Source organism: Poecilia reticulata, chromosome 16 (assembly GCF_904066995.2).
Source record: "Poecilia reticulata chromosome 16, P_reticulata-male-v2, whole genome shotgun sequence".
Taxonomy (NCBI): Eukaryota; Metazoa; Chordata; class Actinopteri; order Cyprinodontiformes; family Poeciliidae; genus Poecilia; species Poecilia reticulata.
The window spans coordinates 29,101,888-29,121,944 of record NC_088845.1 but is presented as its reverse complement, the minus strand read 5'-3'; the positions used below and the strand labels follow the sequence as shown (position 1 = coordinate 29,121,944).

Genomic DNA, 20,057 nt, shown 5'->3' with positions numbered 1-20,057 from the left:
TTTTCTCAGGACAAACGTCCCCCCCAGCCGGGGAAGGATTGAAAAGGTACGAGTCGAAAATGTCGTACTCTGTGTCATCCTGAGAGGTACTCCTTTCAAATGTGACATTGGGAAGAAGTTCGTTGAAAACTTTCTTTACTCCCTTTGTAATCATATATCCAACGCCGAAACTGATGGGAAAAAACATTGTAACTAAAGTCTTTTCCATTTTGAAAATCCTGGTAAAACAGTGTTAAGGCCAAAGAGTTGTTAGTTTATGACCTGATGTTTTGAGATGAAAGCATTCATAACCCCAGACATTCTTTGATCTATGACGTAGATCTATGTCATAGAAGAGGTCATAGCTACAATGAGCTGTAGTTCTAGGGGAATGTCTTGCTTCTGATAGTTGCTATGGAAACGGTCAGATCAGTTCTGCGTGACTCAAGCTATTAACCCTTTGCAGCTGCGTCACTTAATCATTCGAGGCGCCATGATGAACGTCAGAAGAGAAGGACGGGAGTATTGAACAGAGAGACTTAAGTTATTTTCCCAAGTTGTTTTTACCAATTTATTCATGGATTCTTCTTGTTCGAGTGGAGATAACTTGTCTGTGAACGTAACAAACCTGATTGGGGCTCATAGACGGTGGTACTTACAAAAGTTGGAAATAGCTAGCTTCAAAACTGACCCATACATCCTCGCTCCTGATGAACGTTTGTTACATTCATCAGGAAGTCAAATTATTGACTTTGCCTGAATTCACACCAAATGATTTATATCACTATGTCATAAATAGAATTTCCCCTTGCACCGGAGCAACATTAAAAATGTGCAAAATATGAGATGCTAAATCAGTTTTTTCCATATATGTATGCTAGGCTACATGATGGTGGGGCATTGTCTCCATGGTAACGAATAGTTACATGCTTACCTTCTCCATGACCATTTTTTAAATTTAAATCAACTAAATAGAAACAATTTTAGACAGGCTGTTTTTTTGACATGCTTTAAAGGAGCGTAGTGGTTATTTCACAAGTCTGAACAGGAAGTGATCGGCGCCATTTTAGCAGGCAAGTGTATGTTCAAAGAATAGTGGGCTCTGTGGTTCCTTCTATCAGTATGAGAGTCAGGGTGAGGAGGAACCATGTTAGGAAGAGAAGTGGAAGCTGTAGGATCTTCAGAACAAACAGGTTATGATGCTGGACTACTGATTATCCCCCTGTCTGGACACAGGATCAATAGAGCCAGTTTAAAAGCTAAAATTAATGGTTATATGCCAGAAATGGAAAACTGGGATTCACTCTATGTCATGATGTTCAGGATTTAGGTGTCATGGCATCTCAAGGTGTCAACATTGCAGCCAGTGGGCTGAAGGAATTACAGCTTTATTTTGTAGCAATTCAAGAGCAACCCAGATTATGTATATACTGCTCAAAAAAATAAAGGGAAGACTTAACACAATATAACTCCAAGTAAATCAAACTTCTGTGAAATCAAATTGTCCAGCAACACTGATTGACCCGACGAGGGTCCCCGTTGTCAATCAGTGTTGCTTCCTAAGTGGACAGTTTGATTTCACAGAAGTTTGATTTACTTGGAGTTATATTGTGTTGTTTAAGTGTTCCCTTTATTTTTTTGAGCAGTATATATATATATATATATATATAGTTATCATAGTACCCCCAAGAATTTAAAACTACTTTCACCCCTGTGTGTACCAAACATCAAAGAAAAGCAACAAAAATCAATTATTACATTTTAATGTGAATCAGACTTCACTGACAACGTCTAGCACATTTATTTAAATATGAAATCAAACTGTAGAAACTAAAGAGTGATAAAGGGACATAAGAGAATCTTAGAACCAGATTTATTTAAACTTTATTATTTTTTTGATTTCCAATATAAACAACTCCACTGAAGTCTTTCATTTTCCATGGCTCCAAAGTGAGGACCTCATGTACCATGGAGCCTGTAATAACAACCTGACTGACTCATGTGTATCTACAGTACAGTCACTGTCGCTTGTTTTCCATCCACATGTGAATCCTTGCAGTTTTAGATTCCATGTACGAGTCCTTGGTGTCTCCACCTCACCACTAAACAGGAAGTCCTTCAGCCTCGCGAGCCGGATCTATTTCACCACACTGACAACATGTTTCTCCTTCTCAGACACAACAGGCACGCTTCCTGGTTTGCTGTGCTTACGGACGTTCCTCTCCCTGAAAAACAACAGAAGAGTCATGAATTACTCAAACTGCTGGTGGAACGAATCGGGAACAGGTGGAGGGAGAGAGAAGAGAGGGAGAGAGATAAAGGGATGGAAGGAGGGAGAGGAAAGCAAACAAAGAAGAGGAACAGATTGAATATGTGACTGTTGGACTAACAGTTGCGTCACACACTGGTGCTTTCAAAAACTAATGCATAAAAGTACAGATCTAAAATATTTTATGCATAACAGTATGTTGTCAGAAAGTTTGTAAAAAAAAAAAAAAAAAAGATTAATAAAATGAGAACATTTATAAATTGAGAGGATCGGAGATTAAAAAATAAAAAAAATCAGAAGAAAACGAATGGGACGTTGTATTTCTGTTTATGGAACAAATCTGTAAAGAAACCAAAGAGAGTAAGATACATTTTTACTTTTGAGAAAATAAAAAAAATTATATTCTATCAAGGTACAAAGATGAGATGTTTTTTCTTTGTTATTACTACCTTTAAATACACACACTGTTTTGTTTAAAGATGTGTCTATAAACACATCTTTAAACAAAGATGTGGTTATATCTTTGTTTAAAGATATAAACATTGACGTTTGGTTACTTATGCTATAGCAAACTGACCTATGAGAGAAGAGGTAGACTATATACAACTTTTTTTTTCCATTCAAAACTTGTCAACATGTGGCATGTTCACTTTAAACTGTAAATAAATTAAATAAACTAATTTGCAAGGTCTTATGTCTGATATATTAAAGCAGTGATGTGAATCAGAGAATAAACTGTGATTCACATGAGGGAAGGGCAAACCGGGACAATCGATCCACCGTTCGAGCTGTAAATGAGTATGTAGTGCCTGTCGCGGCTACGTCAGAGCAGCCCGGTCCCATCTGTGAAATTTTCCATCAGGCTGGGTGAAACTGCGTAGGTCACACCTTCTCCCTGGCACCGGCCCAAATCGCTACCTCTCCCTTAAACGAAGGCAGCGGGGGATTCCCATCGTTTCTTCCCCGTGCTGCTAGTAAAAAAAAAAAAAGAAGAAGAAGAAAAAGAAACTGGATACGCACTTTCGACGGCGGGCCTCCTTCATGACCTTCAGCTCGTTTTTCTGGTGGTAGATGACCTTGGGCAGGTGTCGGTGGCGAGCGATTCGCTTGATCTGTGGGTGGTGCTGGAACTTCTCCTTCAGCTTCTGGCTATAGTGAATGGCCTGCTTCTCTCTGGGAGACAGCTGGGTCAGAAAACAGGGAGAGGGAGCACACAAATATACATGAGCCCAATAAGTTCATCAAAAATGACTGAAATGTCTGTTAATACTCCCTGGTTTTCACAAGCACTTCTCAGTGGGTCAGTATTTTCATATTTTGTCAAAATTCTCTCATCACTATAAGAAAGCCCTGATTAAAACACTTGAATGGTGGACACAATGTGGGTGAAGAACTAAAACCTCAAACAAGTAGATCAGGATCTGAAATACAGATATGTCAAAAAACTATTGGCTTTAAATATCAGCAGTAGATGACACTCTTCATTTAGTATAAATCCAGAATAGGCAATCTAAAGCTTAAAGCCATCTTATGCTTAAGATCTAATGCTTTGTTTTTCTACCAAAAACAAACTACAATCTCAAAAACCTCACAGCAGCCTGTGCAAACTGTGAACTGGTAAACCATGTGGGTGGACATTCACACAGAAACTAAAGATTAACAGGATAAACTGGGGTTGGAGGCGGTGCGCCACCAGTAATCTTCCTGTATGAAACCAGGATAAAACTTTGTAGAGCTTCAAACAAAGCGTTTAAAACGAGTTCGGCTGAAACTGATATACTTGTGTTGTTACAAGTCAAATCAATTGTGCATTTACAAAGTTCAACTCACTTGATTGTGAAATGCTGATCTGTACAGTTGAAATAACTTCAGTGGAACGACAAACTCATTTAAAAACAAATCAATGTCTGTTAAAAACGTGAAACCACCAGCTCGACAACATGCCCACCTCTGTTTGGCTCGTAAAAGCCACCATCTGGCCTGACTGCTCTCCTCGGAGGCTTTTATTCTAATTAGAAGCAACAATTTGTCTGGGATTCAATTTGAGGGGGAACAGTTGGTACAAGCTGATCCTGTTGCACTAAACTAAGTCCAATCAGGATCAGGAAAACTGCTAGAAGAGGAGGTACTTGAGATTATTGACAGTCTTCTGGATCATCAACAGCGTCAAGCAGAAGTTCAGTTAAGGTGGAGAGGCATTCAGGAAGTCCAACAAGTCTATAGAATTGTGGGCTCAAAGACATTCTCCTAAAACGGTCAAAACTTCACTTTAACCATCATTTTAAAACACTGAAGATTGAAAAGAAGAAAAAAAAAAAACGTTCATGTGTTTGCAACATTTTCTGAAATTCAGTGGTTACGCTCCTCGGCGGCCATGATGGTCCTGATCATTGGAATCCAAATCTGATGAGTTTACTCTCAATTCTGGACGTCCAGCTGTTGGTTTAGGTTCATACTGGTAGGGTTATTTATAATTTACCCCCATAAAGTTTTCCTGCATTTCTTTATATACAAGAAAAAGAATTCTTCTTCCATTCCCACTAATAAACGACCAAACAGTAGCATGGTTTCAGTGGCTGAATGAGACATAGCGCTCATCACGAACCGCGGTCGCTACTGGACTGCAACTCTGCCTCCCAAAATTGCCCCACTTTAGCATTTATTGAAGAAAAAAAAAAGTTAAAAACAAAATAGGTCAGAGAATGTTCTGTGGAAGTGTTTCACTAAGTAATATTCCAAAATGATAGCTCAAAATAAGTTACCACACCAGTTCTTCTACAACAAAGAGTAAACAGAACATGACTGAATATATAATATAACCTTGAGTAAAAAAGTTCCAACATGTCGAGGAAACTTCTAAAAAGTGAGTCGCAGCAGTGAAGAGAGTCTCCGTTCGTCCAGAGTAATGCCTTCAGCCCCCCGACTAAGCTTTGATTCAGCATCTTGGCGTTTCTTGATAATTAAAGACGCTCTCGGTAGAACTTTGTCGTTAATGCTTCGTTACGTTCAAAGTGGCCTCCGTTTAAGTGATTGGCCGATTTCAAAGTGCTGATAGGAGCAGCGCTTGTCTGATCTATTTAAGTGCAGAGCTTGCGAGTAAATCTAGCCGTGCACAGTGACAGTAAAACAAGTGCCAAAAGCAGCCTGCTTCCACCAGCGAGCTGCATTAAGAGAATAAGCAGGAGCGAATGTGATTAGGAGTGAAAGATGGCTGCTGGAGATCATCTTAATAATCTGGCAGTAAAGTGCTGCTTGAGGCAACTGAGCACTTCTTGGGAAGTCTCAAGCCCCATGCGACAGCTGAGGACGCAATATTATTAACGCAACAGCTGATATTATTGACAGAATCCACTTGATATCAAATGTTTCCAAATTGAGCTTTTCTTTTCAGGCTGTCCTTTCATCTGGAGACACCGTGCCAACAGGAATATAGCACTTATTGAGAGTGATTGTACCCTAAGTCAGCATTCATCAGTGCATTTGGCAGCGGTCGTCCCCCCGTAGCATAGCTGCAGGCGGAGTGGCCCACTGTTACAGTGCGGAGGCGGGCCCGGGGCCAGAAAGAATGCAGCCAATTCATAAAACTACCTTGAGTAATAAAACCTGATGGAGATACGAGATATTAAGACAGCTGAGGAAAATGCAGCTGCTGATCAGCATGTAGACATCACCATTAGTAATGACCTGGGCTGCGTGCCAACAGGAAACTAAGCAAAAAATAAATAAATAAATAAATAAATAAATAAATAAATAAATAAATAAATAAATAAATCTTACCACTCCCAGCTTCTCCGCTGCGTTCGCCTTCCACAGTCGGATGTTCATTTCGTCCGAGCCGCTCAGGACGTACTTGTTGTCCGCCGACCACTTCACGCAGATGACGTGCTGCATGCGCTTGGTGTGGTAGACTTCTCTGCAAACACGCCCAGAGACATATTGCACCGTAAGCTTCTAATAGACGGACAGGTCGGGTTTAGAAGTGGCGAACGCGACGAGAGCCAGTTACCGACCTGCTGTTTGCCGAGTCTTTGGGGAAGATGCGGATGGTCTTGTCGAAGCTGGCGGAGACGAACTCCCGTCCGGTGGGAGAGTAGTCGACATCCAGCACGGCAGAGACATGGTCCACGTGCACTTTGACGGGATTCTCTAGATGCCTCATGTCATATGTGTACAGGCTAATGAGACGACAGGAAGCAAATCTAAAGTTAGCATCTGCGTCTTTGGTACAAACCAGGATGTGCAAGCTAAATTTGAACTACTTATGTGATGACTAGAGCTGGCAATCAATTAAAATTTTTTATCAGATTAATCACCATGCTCAACTTTCTAAGCTTGAAATGTAAAAATTGACACTGTCCTAAAATCTTTTACAAACCAGATATCTCAGTTTTCCAAGTAAAGAAGAAATTTTGTTTCAAACGTAATTCAGAAATGTTAGCTGTAAGCTGGTTGTACATCGTTGGGAGGGTAATTCATCATTGCAGTAAGTATATACTATATTGGTTTTATTCAGCAGTGTTTTTTAAACCTCGCTCGTCTTTTCACTCATGTTTGCAAATCTGCATTGCTGACTGCAGTATAAGACCGTGTAAGGCGTGGCAGAGAACTAAGTAACCGTCTCCAGGAGAGAAGCTGAAAAGTCAATAAATATAGCAACGAAGTTGCTAAGTTAGCAACAGTGGAGCGACGATTGTTAACCATGTTAACCACATTTTTGACAACTTTTCAGCACAACCAGAACCAACCTGAAAAATTGCTGCATCTTTCTCAGATTCATCAACATTTCTATTGAATCGGATGTTTTATCTCAAATTAAAGGTAGAAAATTATTTTAAAGGATTTGCATCCTTTTAAATTCGCCATTTGTCTTATGACATATTTTCAATAATTACGCAAACCAGAAGCTGTTGAAAGAGCAAACAAAATGCAATTCCCTCTTAGACTCACTTGTAGTCTTCATTTGCACAAGTGAAGTAGTAAGCTTCCATTGGGTTCCAGCTGATCGTGTTGGTCCTCATTGTCATGATCACCTGAAGGAGAAGCAGAATTTTTCAATATGAACTTGAAAGAAGAAAGAATAATAAAGACCCACCTTTTTAAGAGGCGTTGATTCCCTCATGTCATATAAAACTATACTTCTGTCAGAGGCACAGCTTCCAAGGAGTTCTGTCTGGAGAGGAAAATGATCCAATTGGATGAAATCAGCAGGTTTCATATAAAACAGGTTCGGTTCCAGAATATTGTGTACTACGTCTCACCTCCACAGGGTTAAAACGGACGGAGCTGAAGCTGTCGACCCCCCAGGTGAAGGAGCGGATGGGGGTGCTCCTCTGCTCGTCCCAGATGTCCACCTGGTGGCCGCATGTTGCAAACACAGCGTTCTTCTGGTGATGGTCCAGTCCTGTGAACACGGCCTAAAAAGGGATGCATCTCTATAAGCAAGAAAATCATAATGCAAAAAAAATTTGTCCTGATGAATAAAATCAAAGAGGCATTACCTTCCCAAGGATGGTGTTAAGAGGCTCCTCCTCCTCTCCGTAGCCCGGTGCTTCCATTTTCCAATGTTTTATGGTTTTGTCGTCTCCGATCTGTGACAATCAAGGATAGGTTGTAATTAAGGGGAGCACCGATTGCAGTTTTCTGGCCGATCATCCATCTTTGAAAAAGACTCATTTGTTAATTTCAATTTTGGCAGATACCAATTTCTTTTTTTTGTCTGAAAAAAAAGAAGCTAAATATAGCAACAAAGTGACTAAGTGTCAGAATCAGTCGATTGGGGCCGATTTATTGGTGCAACTAAGCCTTGAAAGGTAGCAGATTTTGCTGGATGGTAAAGTGCTGTAGAATTTTTTATAAACGACATTATAGTTGTTTTCAAACAATTTAAGTATTATTATGGTAATAGCCCAATAATCCAAGAACACATTCTCAAAGATTAAACTTTAAAATTCTAATGAGCATTTAACACTGGAAGGCATTTTTAAAAATCCAAGATAAATAAAGCGACCGAAACAACAAATAAATTGATCACAAAGTCTCCGCAAACAAAATTATCATAAAAAAAAAGGGAGGCTAGTTGAGACCAATGTGTCAGACTGAAGACTTTAGTCATCCAGTTTTTGGTGGGAAGAGAGAAGAAACAAAAGATAAACAATAAATCTATGCAAATGGAAATTATTGAGCTGATCTGAATTTATCATGTGATCAATTGATTTACTGTTTATTGTGACAGGCCCAGGTGCACCCCTAGTTGTTATGCTGCTCATAGGTATCTGTCTGATTACTTAAAACAAACAAGCTGAAGGGAAAAATGTGAAAGTGATACAGTATACCGCTTACCGTAAAGAAGGAAGTACCGCAGTGTCTGACGACCATTCCCCGGACAAACCCTTCATGCGCTTGGAGAGTGCGGACACACTCATGTTTGGTAAGATTCCACACTTTGACCTACAAAGGTCAAAAGGTCAAAATTTTTATAAATTTTATTTTTAATTTTAAAAAAATAATAATTTAAAAATATTTTTTATCATTTATATAAAAGAAAACAACAACAACTAAACAGAGCGCATAAAGCTCCTCGACTTTCAAGGGCTTCATAGTAAACCCGTTAGCGCAGTGTTTTTCAACCACTGTTCCACACCGATCGTCAGGTGTGCCGTGGAAATTATTCAATTTCATCTACGGTACCGTATTTTCCGGACTATAAGCTACTACTTTTTTCCTTAACTTTGAACCATGCGGATTGTAGCCCGCTGTGGCTTTTCTGTGGATTTTTCTCCAACCACCAGGGGGCTCTGTAGCAGGAAGTGAATCATATGAAGTCAAAATTGTAAATCAGAGAAGAACGGCTAATTTTCATTTAGAACAACCACATGCTAGCAGCAGGCACGACGGAGAAATGCTCATATTATGCAGCTTTTAAGTTGAGGGCTGGCACTACAGGAGGGAAATAGAGCCGCTGCACTTAAGCTCGGTGTGAACGAAACCATGGTTTAACTTTGGAGATGGAGTGCTGCGTCCAGCAGATTTATTAGGACGAGGCATTCTGCTGGGTCCTAATGGAAAACCGAGAGCAGCTTCCAGTTTTTATTTTATTTTTTTAATTGAGGGTGCTAGTATGGTGCGCTCCATTGTCCGAAAAATACGGTAATTGGTTTTAAAAGATTTTTTGAAAATGAATTGTCTGCAAATAATGCCATCTTCGAGTATTTGCCGTAGTAGTAGCAGCTGCGTAATCATGTAATGTTCTTACCACTAGATGGCAGTAGGTACAGAGCATTTTACATTAAAACGAGAATTAGTGTTGCACGAATGTTACAGGTAGCGGCGAGAGCACTGAATCTAGAAAAACTGTGATGGAAAAGACAGTGAAGCTCAGCAGTAGTTGGAAAGAGCATGAGTCCATTTCCCACAACATATCTGTGTGAAGTGAGCTTCTCTAGTCTGGCTACTATAAAAACTAAAAACAGAGAGAGACTGAGAGTTGTTGAGGAAGAGCTTTGTCTTTCTTCAATTTCTGCCAGTAAATCAGATCTGTTTTCATCCAAACATGCACAGGTTTCACACAAAGTGGGTAAAATATACAAGTATTGACATTTTGTACATGCAACTCTTCATATTGTAACAGTGAATATGAAGTGAAATGTTTCCCAAATATTATTGCTTCTTTCAGAATAAGAATTATTTTCTGTATTCTGGCTATAAGATGCTTGTGGATTAGTTTGTAAAACACTTTGACGTTTTCTACAACTTCTTTAAATTTAAGACCACAGTGTTGTGGCACCATTCAGATGTATTTTTGAAGTGTATATGTTAGGTGCAGTTTGAAATAAGAAATGTAAAATGCGATAATACATTTTTGTGTTTGATTCCTATTCAAGAGACTTTGATAAGAATGACTATATATAGGCGGCTACAGAGTATCTTTATTTCCATTTTTAGTTGGTGGTGTGCCTCGGGATTTTTTCAATTAAAACAGTGTACCTCGACTCAAAAATGGTTGAAAAACACTGCATTAGCGGTTAGCTCAAAGAACGGCTTACCTCGCCGTCGCAGGAGCCAGAGAGCAGGGTGGAGAGACTCTGGGGGTGCTTGGCCAGACAGTTCACCCCGTCTCTGTGTCCGTCCAGGGAGGCCAGAAAAGGCTTGGCAAACACGCGCTCCAACTTGGTGGCGTTCAGAGCCCGAGTGTATTCTCTGCTCACCTCGAACGGATGAAGGGAGGGGTCGTAGTTCCTGGGGACTGACACGGGGACAAACAGTCAAAGGTCGGTACAGCAAGTTGCCTCGCAGAAGAATTCACAACCTTTAAACTATTTACATTTTTTTTTTACCAAAAAAAAAATAACATTACGTTTTTTATTTGTATCCCATGAGCTATGCCAATAATGGAGAAAGAAGATACATGCATGCTTTAAAGCAAATATAAAACAAGAACCATGCATTTGTGTCACTACTTAGTAGAAACACCATTTACTGCAATTAAAGGTTTGTCTCCATCACATTTTTTTTATACCTCAAGGTTAGTCAGACTGAATAGACTCCAAATTCTCTCCATTCCTCGAGTAATGCCGTCCTTCATTTTTTTAAATGTGCAACTGGTCCAACACACCTGAATAAAATCGCTTTATTAGCCCTGCTAATTAAGCGACTTATTTTATTTGATTCGGAGCAAAGGAAAACTAAAAGAAATGAACGTCATATGTTTTGTACTTTTTTAAAACCCGTATATACTTTTCCTTCTACTCAATAGCTCAATTCCAGCTTTGTGTTGGTTCTGTAGCACAGAAGTTGATGTTTACGCTAATCTTTAGCCTCTGGAAGCTAACTGTCACACACTTACCTCGCTGAATATCGTGTTTAGTTTCCCGGACATAATCATCCGGGTTTCTTGAAAGGACCTTGACCTTCATTTGGTTTCAGTACCAAGAGCAACGCCAATACGAAAGAGTGTTTAATAATAATATCCTAATGTTAGCGCAGAAAAAGACTAGCCGACATGTGTTGATAGAGAAGAAGTGGCTTGGTCTTCTCGCGTTGCATTGTGGGACATCGTCGCGTCATGATTGCGTCACTGAAAGAAACAATGGTCAAGTTAGAAATTTTAGAAAGAGGACGAACCGGAAATAATACCGAAAAGGCGTACTTTTACAGAGTTTAGGGGCAAGTAGGAGCACGCGAGTCTTGGAGAGTATAAATGAAATTTGTTGGAGTGAAGAACTGCAATAGCAGCAGAATCTCACATTGAAAACATTTGAAAATTACATGTAAACTTAAAACATTCACCTAATGGGGAAAATGAAATGTAACAGTGATTATTGTAAAAGAAGTACAAAAGCAGGAGACTGGCAAACGTTGAATCGAGGAAACAAGGAAAGGAAAGGAATTGAATCAGATGAAGAAAGAAGAGAGGGAAATAAAAGAAATGAGATCAAAGTGATTCTTGGATTTCAGAATCCATGTGCTTTGAATCCTTTAAAAATAAGTGAGGCAGTATATAAAATAGTAGGTGAGGTGAAAGCAGTCAAAACGTTAAGAGATGGTAATCTAATGGTGTTATGCAGAGATGGAGACCAGGTGCAGGGACTAATAAGATGGAAGACATTATTGGGAAAAAACGATCAAGCCACAAATATAGCAAGAGAGATGAAAGATAATTGGTGTAATATCTGGAGTATTAACTGATCTGATTGAGGAAGAGACTAAAGGTAATGTGAAAGGGGCTCAGGAGATTAAAGTGAAACACTTGTTTGTTACAAGAGAGGGAATTAAAAGTCCTGGTAAGTCAGTTATGTTAGGCCTAGAAGAGGCCAAGAGTTTAAATAAATATATGTTAAACCAAATATAGTCTGTGTTCAACAAACCTGGTTAAAACCATCACTTGATTTTATACTTATCAGTGATCTGCAATAACTCGTTAAACAATCTGAATGAATGAGCTACAACAACATTTAATTTTCCTTTTGGATTAATAAAGTATTTTTGAATTGAATTTTGAATTTGAATTTTTCTTCCCATGCAGGCTTCACGGCAGAGAGAAGTTTTCCCATTTGGAGGACAGAAACTGAGTTAGTTAAGAATGAAAGCAGAAATATAATGTAGCACCAGTAGTATAAGTTTTAAAAATGTCTTTGTGAACTTAGACTGGTTGGCCAGTAGGTGACAACGCGACACATGTAATATCTTATCTGCATTATTTGTAGTCCAATTTCTCTCACGCACCAGTGCGTGCGTTCGTCAATGAAAGTCATGGAAACGAGGTTAGCGTTCTCAACCCCATAAATGACGCTGACCTTCTGAATTCTTCCCCTTTGCGACGGGACTTTTGAGAGAGACGCCTGAAGAAGCATTTGAAGCCTCGGAAGGTTTGAGCTTGTCGAGAAGTCTGCTAGCAAAACTTGTTAAAGAAGCACTTGCTGAAATACGCACTTGCTGAAGAAGCCTGTGGTCAACAAACCTGCGGAAGACGGTTCCTGGCCAAGAGAAGCACCATCAGGGTGATCAGCTGGAAGGTTAAAACCATTCCTCTACTATTTTTAATAAACGAAAACAAATTATTACTAAGATATTAGTGACTTGTTTAGTTTATTTTGTGTTTGTGTGTGTGTGTTTTAAAGACATTCTGACTGCTGTACAAAAAAAGACAAGTAGCATTCTTTGCTAGCATAGATCTTTCCTAACTAATGAGCCTTTTTCTTAACTGACTTTCGCTGGAAATGTCGGGAATGTTAAACTATGGTGTAGTGATTTAAGAAATATATGTGTTTTTACTTAATTATAGTCAAATTAGAAAAATTAACGTCGAATTCATGGAAAATTAGCTTGTTTTTTGACCGTTATTTTTTGAAAAATGCAGTGATAAACACTCAGTTTCCATGGATACGCTAAATGAAATAAGTTAAATATTTAATATTATTTAAAATATATATATTAAAGAATAGTATTTACCCTTATAATAGCCTATATTTTAACTGTTTAGTTTCACTATTTTTTCAAGATATGACACGTTGATCTGTTTGTTTTATTTGTTTGTTTTTAGCATAGCCAGGAATGCTAACATGGGTGACTTATGTATTAGCATATTGACATTTGTAGATAAATGTCTGGGATATTAATTGTTATGCTGGTTTGAAAAAACAGTCAGATTTCTGTCCAATTATTGGTCTTTATTTTATTTTTTTTTATTGTTTGTTTTTTGAAAAAATGCCCTAACAAACATATTTGGTTTCCATGGTATCCACATCAGACTAGCGGTTTATTAGGACACTCAAAGACGCTTTACATAAAATCAGTGATTTTCATTCATGTACGCACACTGATAGTAATAAAGTAATGGATTGTAGCCACAAATGTTCTATCGTGCCAGCAATAAACTCCAGCTATTGGTGGGAGAAGTGCCTTGCTCAAGGACACAACGACAGAGGCGGGCCATTGCAGGGCAAATTCCTACCAGTGTCGTAAACATTATAAGTGTGTGTACGTTAATGATAGATAGGCAGTGAATCATGTATAGTCGTAGTGATCATCAGTAAAAACTGATTTTCACAAACAAAATAATGATTTCTTTGTGAAAATCAGCTTTGACGACTTTGGAGTCCAATTCTTGGCAAACTGGATGGTTTTTGTCCATTTGGGTTTTTTTGTTTTGTTTTTTGTTTTTTTTTAATGTCCAGACAAACATATTTAGTTTCCATAGATACACTGGTGACATTATTTAAAATGACTTCAATAAAAAATGAAGAAACACTTTTAAAACACGTGCCTCCTGTAATAATCCTAAATTATTTACTTTACCTCTTTTAGATCTAATTCTAGAAATGTCATGAATGCTTATGGTGATGATCTTATTTTGTTTACATTTTTTAAATAATTGATCTAAAACAGATGAACAAAACTAGATTGTCCTTGACCTACTTTCAAAATATGCCCTGACAAGCATGTTTGTTTTCCATGTAAGCCTAATACTTAAAATATACATAATATTAATTTCTAATGACAGACTATAATATATGGATTTAGTTTTCCTACATGGGTGAGCTCATTTTAAAAGAAAAAAAACATGATTTGAGTTGGTTAAAATCAGCTTTGATGACTTTGGTGCTCAGTTTTTGGAAATTCTGACTCTTTGGTTAGGAAGGTATAATTAGCATTTTTAGGATGCAACATATTTGTGAATTAACTGAATTTGTATTGTGACTTATATGCTAGTTATTTGAAATTTTGGAAAGTGTCAGTAAACTGACTAGTTATTTTGGTTTGAAAGAAGTTTTGGAACCAGCTTTTTGAAAAATGTAGTTTCCATGGATACATTGAAAATAGTGTTTTTATTTGATTGCATTTCAGTGACGTATCATTTTCAGAAGTTACTTGAATGTTAAAATTCATTAGAAAAACAATGATCTCGGTTCCAGTTGGTCCAGTTGCGATTCATTTGTTAGTTAAAATATTTTGGGGGTTTTGGGGGTTTAACACTGCTCATGTGGTTTAAAAAGTTATTTCTGGTTTTAGAAGATCTGTTTTGATTTAATCAGATATTTGGAATAAGAAGTTAGTGCCTGTTCCAGGTTTCAAAAAATGCATCAATAACACATTTAGTCTCCTTGGATACGTTGCTTGAAATAAAACCTTAAAACTTGAATTATTATTTCTAAGTAGTTTAGTTTATATGTAAACTTATTGTTGTTTAGTTTGATTTCTATAAGGAAGAGGAGCTTTGAATAATTAGTTGTTTACAAAATGCTGTGTTGGTCCTTTGCATATTTGGAGCTCTAATATATTTTCATGCTGATTGCATTTTCAGAAAGAGTCAGCAATATTTATAGAGGTGTGGTGATTGGAAAACTTTAGTTTGAGGGAATTACTTTTAGAAAATCAATTTTGTTGATTTTCTTTGTCTCCATGGAGATGGTAATATTGAAAGAAGCATTTGGAGCAATATAATTGTGTTAACATTCATCTGAGTTTATTGCTGGGTTGTGTGCAGCCCTCAGATCTTCAGACTGATGTAATGAATTTCATAACACTACCTTCAGCCATAACTGACCCATTTGGAGTAATATTAACATGTGATAATAAGACTTTGAAGCATCATTCACACATAAGGGATGCAGATTAACACACTGGATATGGATTTCTAAACCAAATAAACAGTTTCAATTTTGTAGGAGCCCCTGGAAACGGAGGAAAGGCCACTTATGTCGGCCTGTTTATGTAGATCCCTACTTTAAAAGATGTACATCTATAAAACGTTTGATTTTATAGATGTATATTTCAGCTGTTAGCTATATGTGGGAGTATGAAGGTAGTACTGATGGGGTTCAGAGTAGCTGTGGCTGTGATTGTGAAAAATTGTGGAGCTCATAGGAATTTAGTTTGATTAGCTACAATTAAGATTTTGGTAATTTACAAATGCTATTGGAAATCTATTTTTTTAAACTTTGATACTTTTAAAGCATTAAAGTTGTGCAAGCAGTGATTTAAGTATAATAGTAATGAATAGATCACGTATCTTATCCTTGGCAATTATTAAGAATGATCAAATGTGCCTGTAGCATCAAAGATGTGAGGATGAGATGTTATAGAAGGGTAAACTGAGTAACTTGTAGGGTTTTATTTTATTCACACTAATGGCACAATCTAAGATTACAGGTGTTTCATTAGGTATTAAAAAAATCCTAAACACAGTGTATAGCTCTTTAATTAATGTTCCCAAATGTTTAAGAGTTTATGGCTAGGGATGAATTACCAATAAGTCTAAATTTGATTTGTTGTCTTCAGTGATTGATTGGTACCAAGATGAAGCTGCAAGTTTGTTTGTCAGAGTGTTGATGGTCTATCATTGAGTTTTAGAGTGTGTTCTGATTTTTATGTAAAATTGTGTTTTTGCTGTTTTTTGTGACTAAAGATAAGCTTTATTTATTTTATCTCTTAACTGCTGTTCTTGTTGTATAATCACATCTGACATAGCAATAATATTGTTAATAAAATATATTCAAGAAAAACAAACACATTCACAAACCTGGGTTTTTGTATTGTTGGTATTCCAGTGTTCCCTCTAAACATTGCTTTGGACTTTTGTGAAGGTCAAGATACTGATTTATAGCTTGTTTTGCTTTGTTTTTTTTCCTCACAGCTCATACCATGGCGCTTCCAGCAGATGGATCCCCGACGTTGGAGGGACTTCCAGACAACGGTAAGGAACACGGTAAGGTGTGGTTAAATGAAACTGACATGGTTTCTGAAGACCACGGCGAGGAGTCGAGGTATAGTACACCTCCGCAGTCTGTGGACTGTTCTATCAGCTCCAGTGAAGACGAGGTAGGTCATGACTGTACTATCCGCTCCAGTGGTAGCTCTACTACCAGCTCCAGTGAAGACGAGGTAGGTAATGAAGACCAGGATGGCATTAAATCCCGACTTCGGGTTGTCCAGGTCCTTCGACCAAACATTAAATTCCTGTGGGGCATACAGGTGCTTGAACAGTCATTGAAACTCCTGAATTCGACCGTTCATCAGCTGTGCTCCGCTGACAGTAGTCTGACGGTGGCCGATGTTGCGTCACAGCTTCTTGAGATTCTTCCCCCAAATTTCAAATACGTACAAGTCATGGGGGTGGCTCAGAAGCCTCGAGAAGACACGGCTCCCTCTACTTCACTTGAATTCACATCTGGACTTGACCACCAGGAAGAGCCCATTTTGCGTCCAGAGAAATCTAGACCTGTCTGTACCTTTCAACATTATCAGGTAGGTTTGAAAGAGGACGCGGCTCATGTGACATCTGTGACTGGCACAAACAGAAAGAGGACAAAGGACAGTGAAGCTGAAGAGGAGCCCCTAGCCAAGAGGACCAAGTATAGTGATGATGCCAGTGGGGAAGAGGTCCTGGAGAGCACCCTCAGAAAGGTGGCATGGAGATGTCTCTCACCATGGACGTCGTGTGAGGATCCTGGACTGTCATCCCCCGTCCTCAGTCCCTCTTGTGAAATGGCGCGTAAACGTCCTGGTTTGTCATCCCCTGTCCTCAGTCCCTCATCATTGTCGCACTGTGAAGATCCCATTCTGTCACCCTGTGTTTTCAGTTCTTCACCTTCAATACAATGTGAAAGTCCAATTCCATCCCCTGACTCGTATTTCTGGATGGAGACTGAAGAGGACGTAGAAGAGGAACCAATACTGATAGGTATTTTCCTAGAACCTACATAAAAGAACCACAGACAACGTATATGAATTTATGACTAAACTTCTGCAAGCAAAAGGAGAAGACTCTGTCAACTGCTTCTCAGAGCTGTTCACAGAGCGTTCTGCTTCTCTTTGGATACAGCTTGTCTTTTATTCTCAAACTTCAAAGAGGGAGGATAGGCAAGATAGACAGCAGAGGAAAAACAGCAAAGGTCGTAAAACATTTTACCTAAACAAAGCAAAGGTCGTAAACCAATTTAACATCTGGCCCCTGATCTGAGCCCGGTTCAAATCTCGGTCAAACTGTTTCACATGAAGATAACAGGCAGCTGTGACTTCCAGGTCAGTTCACACATACAGTTTAAACAAGAGAACACTTTAACCTGAAAGTAACAACAAAATGATAATACCAAAAAATCTCTATCATTCCCCCCTTTTTATCATTTCACCATGTGTGTAAACCTTATTCAAAAGCCAAGCATAGAAAAGAAAAGAAATAAAATAGAACCAAGAAATGCAAAATATATACATCTTTTGTCCTAGTCTAAACATAAAAATTACACAATGATCATAATGAATAAATGAAATAAACAAAAACAAAAGAAAGAAACAGCAAAAAATCAAACGCAGTTTTCTCATCCCTAACACCACTTGTTTTCACATTTTTGGTGTAGGAATCATTCAGCAAATGAATTAATCTGTTTATTGATTACAGAACACCATCATTGTTCAGAAAATCGTCAGAATCTCAAAACAAGTCATCTTCATTCGTCTCATAGGATGCCTTTGCTAGCTGATAACTGACAACAGTTGTGTTACTTGTCTTAAACATCATACTTCGTAGGTATGGAATAATGCAAACCTTAAAAGGACAGAACAGAACCGAAACAATCAGAATAGGTGTCACGAGCTTTAACAGTAAAGTCCACCATGGACCAGACATGAACCATGAAAACAAATCAAAAAGGAAAAATGTGATCCTCGCGTAGCACCGTCTACACAATGTTTAAGTTCCTCCAGGCTATGTAGAGCATCAGAAATAGTTCCACCAGTTCCTGTTTCGTCAGGAACACGCTGGGCCAATGATTTCAACGTGGTCCTGAACTTCTCCTAATCCAACTCCTGGGAACATGCTCTGCATGAACTTTTCACCTCCGGTCCAAATCCTGATTTCCCATGGAACTCCAGTGTCTGTTGTGAGGCCTCCCCAGCGTTTGACCTCAGGCATCACGCTTGGAGCAGACAGCCAGAATGTGTCGTCCTTTCCTGATGAGTACAATCAGGTACAGGAAGTACCAGTCTGCAATCACCCGTGAACCATAGTCTCCTGGCACTATGGTACTGCACAGCGTTGTCTCCTGTCGTCCAATGTCCGATCTGTGATGTTGAAACTCCTCTCCTGAAGCATGTTGTCACAGTCTGGGTTGTCCTTCCAGACTTTGCAGTGTGGAGTCATCCTTTGACCCCTGCAGGCTGTGCAGTCGATGAAATCCTGTGTCGGTTCACAGTGGGTGTAAACCTTGTTACACAAGTTTCAAGGTAACATCCCAAGAGAAACGTGTCCGTTGTTGAACACGCAGCTCCTCAGAGACCCGGGTTTAGCTTCTGCTAAAGAAATGGTCTCTGGTATTTTCCATGCGGTTAGTGGAAATGGAAATACGTCAGCATTAAAGGAACAGTTCATAGATCCAAAAAGTTCCTTCACGGCATCTCCTATCTGAAGTAGAACAGAATAGTCATTTTTTCACCGTTTGCATCCCTTTGGCATGGGGACGCTGAGTCGTGGTTGTGTGCTCAGGCCATAGAGACACATCTGTTTGTCATCCGTGATGTGTCCTACACGCAGACCTGAGTTGTGTGTGGCGATTGGCAGCTGCGCACACACATAGCAGTTCACAGCATGTCCCTCGTACGCGGTTCTATTCATTAGTTTCCACCACAGGTTGATGCTGCAGTCACAGCGCAGTAGAAGATCCATCTGGCATATGGAGTCCCCATTGCTGCTCGGCGCACAGAGATGTCAGAACCCCCATACTAAAGACGGGGGAATCTTAAGCGTTTCTTCACCGGGTTTGAGACGAGCTACCCTAAAAAATAGCCCCCCTTTGAAGTCCGGCCTTCCTCCCTCCGCCTACTTAGGGGTTCAAACACTCTCTGCAGCTTGCAGTGACTTAGATGTATCCAGCTGGGTCTTTACGACTGTTGGTGTGGTCATCAGCACCTGGAAGGGTTCTTTTATGACCTTTATGTAGACCCAGTTTCCTGGCTGGATGGGGGTGGTTTTATTTAATTCCTGTAGAGGAGAACAGTCAGACGGCAGTAAATTTGCATTTAACACCTCTTTCTGTTTCAGGATCCTGATCATATAATCTACCAATGTTTGTTCTTCATCAGCTTTCTGTAAGTCTGGAGCAAACAGAGGCAATATGTAAGCTCTCCCATAAATTATTTCAAAAGCAGGCTTTGCTGGAACTACTTCAACTCTTTAGAAAAAGCATCAATCATCACCAAACAATATTTATGTGGTCCACTTTGTGTGAGTTCAATAAAGTCCATATGCGTTGTTTGAAATGGATAAGAGGGTTTTGGGAAACTTCCTCTTCTTGGTCTAATGTTTCCTTGAGGATTGTTT

At 39.0% G+C, this 20,057-nt stretch overlaps 2 protein-coding genes across 3 annotated transcripts; one reads left to right on the top strand and one right to left on the bottom strand.

Moving 5' to 3' along the window:
• Nucleotides 1–1,835: 1,835 nt before the first annotated feature.
• dcaf13 (ddb1 and cul4 associated factor 13) lies at nt 1,836–11,311 on the bottom strand. 2 transcript variants are annotated; one of them, XM_008431860.3, is made up of 11 exons: nt 11,091–11,311; nt 10,291–10,490; nt 8,588–8,695; nt 7,747–7,836; nt 7,507–7,662; nt 7,341–7,418; nt 7,196–7,278; nt 6,259–6,423; nt 6,026–6,161; nt 3,269–3,432; nt 1,836–2,204 (listed from the first exon to the last, which is right to left on the bottom strand). In XM_008431860.3, the coding sequence occupies exons 1-11, from the start codon at nt 11,158–11,160 to the stop codon at nt 2,117–2,119; spliced, it is 1,338 nt and encodes a 445-aa protein (XP_008430082.1). In that variant the 5' UTR covers nt 11,161–11,311; the 3' UTR covers nt 1,836–2,116. The 2 variants fall into 2 exon arrangements, with proteins under 2 accessions (XP_008430082.1, XP_081453554.1); XM_081597428.1 differs by lacking the exon at nt 11,091–11,311 and adding an exon at nt 10,764–10,875.
• A 952-nt stretch (nt 11,312–12,263) lies between these two features.
• Nucleotides 12,264–17,449, top strand: LOC145547621 (uncharacterized). The gene is made up of 2 exons (XM_081597355.1): nt 12,264–12,759; nt 16,380–17,449. Exon 2 carries the CDS (start codon nt 16,388–16,390, stop codon nt 17,447–17,449), a length of 1,062 nt encoding a protein of 353 aa, XP_081453481.1. The 5' UTR covers nt 12,264–12,759; nt 16,380–16,387.
• Nucleotides 17,450–20,057: the final 2,608 nt, after the last annotated feature.

What these genes read in the sequence shown, in the direction of transcription:
- dcaf13 (XM_008431860.3), bottom strand. Translation starts at nt 11,160, where the DNA reads ATGAAGGTCAAGGTCCTTTCAAGAAACCCGGATGATTATGTCCGGGAA. An exon ending in AAAGACTCGGCAAACAGCAG is followed by an intron (nt 6,162 to 6,258) that starts GTCGGTAACTGG and finishes GCGTGTTTGCAG; the next exon opens with AGAAGTCTACCACACCAAGC. An exon ending in CAGCGGAGAAGCTGGGAGTG is followed by an intron (nt 3,433 to 6,025) that starts GTAAGATTTATT and finishes TTTCTGACCCAG; the next exon opens with CTGTCTCCCAGAGAGAAGCA.
- LOC145547621 (XM_081597355.1), top strand. Translation starts at nt 16,388, where the DNA reads ATGGCGCTTCCAGCAGATGGATCCCCGACGTTGGAGGGACTTCCAGAC.